This window comes from Cherax quadricarinatus, chromosome 21 (assembly GCF_038502225.1).
Source record: "Cherax quadricarinatus isolate ZL_2023a chromosome 21, ASM3850222v1, whole genome shotgun sequence".
Taxonomy (NCBI): domain Eukaryota; kingdom Metazoa; phylum Arthropoda; class Malacostraca; order Decapoda; family Parastacidae; genus Cherax; species Cherax quadricarinatus.
Genome location: NC_091312.1, coordinates 6,659,858 through 6,667,743, shown reverse-complemented (window position 1 = coordinate 6,667,743; position 7,886 = coordinate 6,659,858). Strand labels below are relative to the sequence as shown.

The 7,886-nt window shown below is 39.1% G+C and overlaps 1 protein-coding gene and 1 long non-coding RNA gene across 7 annotated transcripts in view; one reads left to right on the top strand and one right to left on the bottom strand.

Moving 5' to 3' along the window:
* Positions 1 to 7,886, bottom strand: part of LOC128689188 (uncharacterized) — a 433,687-nt gene that overhangs the window by 300,322 nt on the left and 125,479 nt on the right. For 3 of the 5 annotated variants that reach the window (XM_070087144.1, XM_070087148.1, XM_070087149.1), the window contains exons 1-2: positions 3,042 to 3,179; positions 243 to 295 (exon numbers count right to left, since the gene is read on the bottom strand). In XM_070087144.1, coding sequence (XP_069943245.1) covers positions 243 to 258 — 16 coding nt within the window. In that variant the 5' untranslated portion in view covers positions 259 to 295; positions 3,042 to 3,179. Of the gene's footprint in view, positions 1 to 242; positions 296 to 2,424; positions 2,966 to 3,041; positions 3,180 to 7,886 lie in introns of those variants that run through there. The other 2 variants (XM_070087145.1, XM_070087146.1) reach the window with 2 other exon arrangements.
* Positions 3,438 to 7,886, top strand: part of LOC138853018 (uncharacterized) — a 92,870-nt gene continuing 88,421 nt past the window's right edge. For both annotated transcript variants that reach the window (XR_011392252.1, XR_011392251.1), the window contains exon 1: positions 3,438 to 3,574. This is a non-coding gene — a long non-coding RNA (uncharacterized lncRNA). The remainder of the gene's footprint in view (positions 3,575 to 7,886) is intronic.

Genomic DNA, 7,886 nt, shown 5'->3' with positions numbered 1-7,886 from the left:
CACACTGGATATACTGGACAAGAACTGAATGACCTGGAGTGTCTACCAGGTATTTTACTGACCACTAGAGCTGCACAATGTGAGAATGCATTGATTAGACAACCATGACTCTGTGTATAGTTTATTATTTAAGCTATCATTTGGAGATTCCTGCATTTTCATATCTTACCAATCTGTTGTAAACAAATTTTAAAATTGGGAAAAAAGTTTGCTGACACCCTGTATATTCCTCAATAACATACCTTGTGGATAATCCATACTGTTTTATTTCCTGTACTGGTATTGTACTTCTTTCCTGAAACAAATAAATATAAATCAGGTTTTATGGGGGAACAGAACAGTAATTTGAAGTAGAGTATAATTATTTAATTCTGACTACAATCAAACTCTCCAGTACAACATTCGATGTTGATGTACTGGACAGTTAGGTGTGTTAGTTGTAATTCTGTAGCTTCTTTGTGCAAATTCTACTGTTAAGGTTTATTCCCAATGGATTTTTTTTTTGTAGGTACTTCCCAGGAAAAAACCCACACCTGTCAACTAACTTCTGGGTATTTATTTACTGTTCAGTAACAGGGGTAGCAGATTCAATTCAGTGGCCTTATAGAATAATCCTAGATGCCTGTAAGGAAGATGAAGGGTGAGAGCAGAGAAATTTATTGCTCACCAGCAGCCTTAGCCAGGGTTTATTTGCTCACCAAGGCCTTGGTCAACATACTGCTTAGTGTCACAACAGCCTAATGCTTTTGCCTGAACCCTGCATGTGAAATAAAGATTTAGTACTGTTATACAGTAAACTTTAATATGAATAAAAATGCTATTGGATATGATGCTATTTTTGGCAAATGCAGTTAAAAAAAAAGTGCATCCAACATAGAAAAGCTTGCACAATGAAGGCCTTTTCACAGGCTTTTCAATTTTGGATGCATTGTTTCAATCACATTTACAAAAAAATCACAATTTATAAAGCTCTATAAGGGAGTTTATGGTATATAAAGGTTATCACAAAAATACCTTAAAATGATACACATATTACTGTACCTATTTTCAGTTTTCAAATTGCAAAAATCAAGAACTAGAAGCATAGACTAACATTATTCATGAATAATAACCTACACTTTAATAATTATTATTATAATAAAAAGAAGCATACACTTTAATAAGTAAACATGTAGCATATAAAATTAAATAGTATCTGCTTGTTGATACACCATTATAAGAAGACATAAGCTTTTTCAAGAAATCTAAAATTTATTTTAGATGGTTGTGTAAAACTGTACAATAGCACTGAGGGCACATAGGTATTGTATTGCAGTAATACAGTACTGCATTGATTGATTGTTAATAATAGTTTGTAAAACTATAATACCTACTGTAACCTATTTAAAAAGATCTAATTAACAGCTATGCTCATTTATTAGTCACCACTTTTTTTTCAGCTGCATACTTATTAATGTAGCCAACAATTAGTCCAGTTTAGATTATTACTGTTACCCATTTCTGTATAAACAATGTATCATGTGGAAATAAACTATGAATTTGAACTATCTTTATATTGTAACATGATGTACCAAGTTTAGCATTCAAGCAAACAATCTAAACCTTGCCCATGCATTTTTTTTAATTGTACATCCTAATGAAAAGGCATAGTATTAGAGTACCTGAAATTTTTCATTTTACTGATACATTTGTTTCATATTTATGCACACATTCAGGCTTCCTTATATTCAACCTATGATGATACTAAACATACATAAAACTTGCACTTACAACACATACAACTGTTTTTATGTATAGATTATAAAATATAAAAATCAAATTAATGCTTTAATATCAATTTATCAGTGCATTGTAAGTATTCTTTAGCTCTAGTTTTTATGAACATTTGGCTCAAAACAGAAGAGACCTGGGTTGAAATCCTGAATGGTGAGACATCTGGACAATTACCTAGCACTGAATGGATACCTAGGAAACAGGTAACTCTTGTGGATCACACCCTGAGGGACACCCTAAAAGAAAAAAAAAATGGAAATAAGCCATACTGGCTTTCTAGTATTAACCCTTTGATGTTGTTGCCTATATTGTTAGGGTTATAACTGATCAGTATGTATATATGCCTATGCAAATTGGGACAACCTTTATTTAGGGTTATCCTAAATCACATTTATATAATCCTTTTTGTGGCCATAACATGTGCCTTCAAGACCACTGTACAAAAAAAATGAATTTGACTTCATAATGTTCTGACATTTTTATTCTACAGAGATCCAATCTGTCAATATTATTATCCTTTACTTATCCAAATACCTCAGATGTTGAAGATGGGTGTCATGTAGTGATATTGGTGTGCTTTTTACAAGTATTACAGTTGTGTCTTAAGTCCCTACAACAATGCCCTATCATACCATCAAATAACGTCCTTACCACAAGATTACATCAGTTATATGCTGAATAATAGTTTAAGTATTTTAGGCTGATTCAGCCATATTCTGAATATTCTTATTTTCACTGAAACTATCACAATTATCTGATTATGTATTTCCATGACATATCTTCAGTTGCATCAGTCGTTATTGCTAGCGGTCATTGGATACAATTCCTTGAGTTTCTTTGTATGCCAGCTCACAGACCATAAGCTCCATAACTGATTAATTTCTCCAAACCTTCGGTAGCTTTCTTCAGATACAAACAGATGTATTGTTAAAATCGTTCTGTACGTTTATAAAGGTAAACTACAAGTGTTGCAGTCTTCATATACTATATTAATTTATCCAAAACGCTACTACACTTATCCTTCCACACATTATATACGAAACTGCGACAACCGTCCTGAGGGAGCCTGTGTTTGGGGTTGAGTCCAATATGGCCTCCCTCACAGCAAAACCCAAGACATAGCGAGAAAAAACCTTTCCTATACAACAATCGTGGCACCTTCAATATATGTTACTCGTTCTATTATCCTGCCAGTACACCTATAATATCTGGGACCACACACCGAGGAACATCAAGACCAACAAAAGCAAAAGATGAACAATACTTACAATATGTAAGACGAGTGGAGATAGGTTTGGGTGTCATGCTGTGCAGTAGTTGCGGGAGCGGCCGCCAGAGCGCCGCCTCCCACCCAACAGTCGGCCATTTGCATCCTCGGAGTAAACAAACCATCAGCTGACCCGACCTCTACACCCACCTCCACATTATTCCATTCTACATCATCACCCTCAACGTTTATTAGACGGTTGCGCCCAGTAGTCGTAAAACTGGATGCGATGGAGAGCTGGGGTTTTCCATGGTCAGGCAGAGATGTGTTGAGGGGGGAAATAACGCCTGTTGTACCAGTTGAAAGGATTTGATTCCACAAGCCTTCAAGCCCCGCCCACTGGATAGTGTAATCTGTGGTGACTATATCTTGCTGCTACTTGCATTGAAAACTTGCAAACAGCATGAAATGCAAGACATATGTGCGGATAGCTAAACGTTCTTCTTAAGTCGCCATACACACTCCGGAAAACACGTTTGTGGAAACTAGAAGCCAGGAGACAAACGGAATGTTATTTTGCCAAGCACCTCACGCGTGAGTCTATTTTTAATTAACATAAGTTTGTAGCTATGAATTTAAAAATCATTTATTTTCCTGAATGCCTTCCACATCCCCCCCCCCCGGCGCTGTATAATCCTACGGGTTTAGCGCTTCCCCTTGATTATAATAATAATAATAATTTCCCATCAATAGAAATATTGTAGTTGCTAAGCTAGTTAGTGATGGAAAAATAATTTTAAAACATTTTTCAAGGATTGCGCAGAAATGCTTTATATGCATCATTTCTTACTATATACAACTGAAGGATTCATGATTCAAAGAATTAAAGTATGCTCACCTTTCTTGGATCAAACTTGATTACCTTTCATTCCTCAGGCGTTGTATAACCCCTACGGGTTTCGAGCTTCCCCATTGATATAATACATATTAGTTGCTGAATTCAGTGGTCTTGTTTGGATGGCTGCCTTTTATTAATAATTATATATTTTTTTCAGTCTATGTTAATATGAATAATTTGAGTGTTTTTCATTACCAATTAAAATGTTCAGAAATGCTTGCTTTAATTAACCACACACACACATAGGGCCAGGAGCTAGGACTCAACCCCTGCAACCTCATCTAGGTAAGTACAACTAGGTGAGTACACACACGCACAAAAGAACACAAGAAAGAAGGAGCACTGCGGCAGGCCTACTGGCCCATGTGTGATGAATGGTTTGAAAAACCGACAAGTTGAAGATTGAGACACTTATGCAGCATATGGGAATCTTTATTCAGGAAACGTTTCGCCACACAGTGGCTTCATCAGTCCAATACAAAGAGGAAGGCGTAAGGAGAGGAGGAGAATGAGGTAATCAGTCCCTCAACCTGGAGTCGATGTGTTCAGTCTGAACACATCGACTCCAGGTTGAGGGACTGATTACCTCATTCTCCTCCTCTCCTTACGCCTTCCTCTTTGTATTGGACTGATGAAGCCACTGTGTGGCGAAACGTTTCCTGAATAAAGATTCCCATATGCTGCATAAGTGTCTCAATCTTCTACTGGCCCATGCTAGGCAGGTTCAAGTCACACTCGCTCACGAAGAAAGGAGCACTGAGCAGGCCTACTGGCCCAAGCTGGTCAGGTCTAACTCACACCCACTACACGACGTTTTAGCTTCAATGAAACTCTAGAGTTTGTTCCACTCATCCACAACTCTGTTACTTAACCAGTGCTTTCCAATATCCTTTCTAAATCTACATCTTTCCAGCTTAAACCCATTGCTGCGAGTCCTGTCTTGGTTAGATATTTTACCGAGTTATTTACATCCCCTTATTTGTTCATCCTTTCCATTTATACACCTCAATCATATCCCCTAATTCTACGCCTTTCAAGAGTGAAGATTCAAGGCCCTCAGTCTGCCCTCGTAGGAAAGATTTCTGATACATGGGATCAACTTTGTCATTCTTTGTACGTTTTCCATTGCATTTATGTTCATTTTGTAATACGGTGACCAGAACTGTGTAGCATAATCTAAATGAGGCAAACCAACGATATATAGATTTGAAGAATAACCTGAGGACTCCTTTTTACTTCTTGATATGAAACCAAGAAGTCAGTTCGCTATATTGCGAACACTTGCGCACAGTTGTCATGGTTTTAGATTACTGCTAACCAGAACTTCTAAATCTTTTTCGAGATCGGTGATTAAGAACTGTATTATTTAGTTTGTGTCATGGTTATTTTTCTTTCCAACGCTTAGAATTTTGCATTTATCTATACTAAACTGCATCTGCCATTCTTCGACCACTGCATCTATTCAGATCTTGTGGAAAAAGACACTATGTACAGTTCAGGACATTTATTAAAGGAAACGTTTCGCCACGAGTGGCTTCTTCAGGACTTTGTAGATGAATGGTTCAGAGAACCGACATGTTGATAAATTAGACACATGTGCAACTCTTGGGTATCTTTATTGATGGACTGACCACATCGACTCAAGGTTGAGGGACTGATTACCTCATTCTCCTCCTGTTCTTCAAGATTCTCCTTTGTATGGACTGATGAAGCCACTGTGTGGCGAAACGTTTCCTCAATAAAGATACCCAAGAGTTGCACATGTGTCTAATTCTTCAGGACTGAAGAAGCCACTCGTGGCGAAACGTTTCCTTTAATAAATGTCCTGAACTGTACATAAGTGTCTTTTTCCACATCTTGTGGTATGGTATCACTATACCATTTCCTTATTCAGATCTTCCTGTAGCGCTCTTGTTAGTATCCTTGTCAGAATTAATTTGACGGTACATTTTGGTGTCGGCAAACTTGCTTATGACGCTATTTATTCCCTCATCTGGTTTAGAAAGACGTAAGCAAACACTATAACATATTTATTAGAAAATGTTTCGGTCCTGGGACCTTGATCACTTCTAACATACAGAGGTAGAAAGACATTATATATATAGGCGGAGAGTGAGATGTGACGCACGTGACCTGAGGAATGTCATAAGAACATAAGAATGGAGGAACACTGTAGAAGGCCTACTGGCCCATGCGAGGCAGGTCCTTATCAAAACAACCTCTACCTATGATGAGGACGGGTAGACGATGAAATCATGTGACTCCTGTGTTGTTGGGTTGGTGCTGCTTAAGTATCATGTATGCCAATGCTTTTGAAATTTTGTAGTTTCCAGTGTTGCGTTCTATAGTGTCGGTGACGACGATTAGTGAGGCTTCCAGGCACCGTCGGCGTCTGAGGTCTGGTTCGGTGAGAACGAGTTGTGCCTCGTTCCAGTTCATCAAATGCCCCGTGGAGTCTCTGTGGAGGACACAGGCGTACCTTACATCGTCTCTGTTAGAGGCATTTCGATGTTCATTCAGGCGGACTGCAAGATCTCTGCCTGTCTCGCCTACATATTTCTTGGGACAGAACCCACAGGGGATAGTGTAGACGCCTGCTGTAGAAGTTAGGTGTGGGGCTGCGTTTCGTAGTGAGGTCTTTGATATTAAAATGGTATAAAATACCGACAGGTTGTTAGGTAAGACACATATGCAACAGTTAGGAATCTTTATTTCGAAACGTTTCGCCTACACAGTAGGCTTCTTCAGTCGAGTACAGAAAAGTTGATAGAAGCAGAAGATACTAGAAGACGATGTAATCAGTCCATCACCCTTAAAGTTTTGAGGTGGTCAGTCCCTCAGTCTGGAGAAGAGCATTGTTCCATGGTATGAAACAATATGGAGATGAAGTGACAGGATGGAGCCTTATATAGCGCCAGGAGGTGAGACGTAGGTCACTAGGAGAGGTAAGAACTCAGATGTTGGGAGGACAGGTCCCTCTCAAATCCAGCCGTTCTCACTAGTAGAGGTTGTCGAAGTTGATTGTAGGTCTGTACCAAGATACCCTTGTGTTGCAGTGTCAGACAGATTGAACATTAAAATGGTATAAAATACCGACAGGTTGTTAGGTAAGACACATATGCAACAGTTAGGAATCTTTATTTCGAAACGTTTCGCCTACACAGTAGGCTTCTTCAGTCGAGTACAGAAAAGTTGATAGAAGCAGAAGATACTAGAAGACGATGTAATCAGTCCACCCTTGAAGTTTTGAGGTGGTCAGTCCCTCAGTCTGGAGAAGAGTATTGTTCCATAGTCTGAAAGAATATGGAGTTGAAGTGACAGGATGGAGCCTATATACCGCCAGGAGGTGAGATGTAGGCCACTAGTAGATGTAAGAATGAACATTAAAATGGTATAAAATACCTAACAGATGTAAGAATGAAGAATTGAGACACTTATGCAACACATGGGAATCTTTATTGAAGAAACGTTTCACCACAGTGGCTTCATCAGTCCAATACAAAGTAGAAGTGGAAATATAAACACACATGCAGTATAATGTGATCCTTTATTGACTATGTTTCGCCCACACAGTGGGCTTTTTCAAGTCACAAACAGAACTACCTGGGGTGTGTATGTATGTATAATGTTCGCCAAGACCATAGTCCTGGTAAAGGGTCCCAATCTTGCGATGACCCGTCTCTGGCTCCCGATGGAGAAAGGTTTCCACAATGATGCGACGCATGCTGCTCAAGCGCCCCTCTGGTCAGTTCAACTGGTGCATCTCATAAGCGACACCATATGTAACTATGAACACTAGCGAGGAGGAGGATATGTCATTATTACAGGTAACAGCTTGTCTGGTTCGTTGACCCCATGGTACACTAGTGTGGCCGCAGTCATCTCTGGGTCCTCTTCGGGAGGGAATATCACCCCTAGTTGCCTGCGGAGTGTCTCAGTAGCTTCGCACTCTAGAAGATAGTGTGTTAGGGGCCGCTGGACAACGTGCTGACAGTACTGGCACATCTC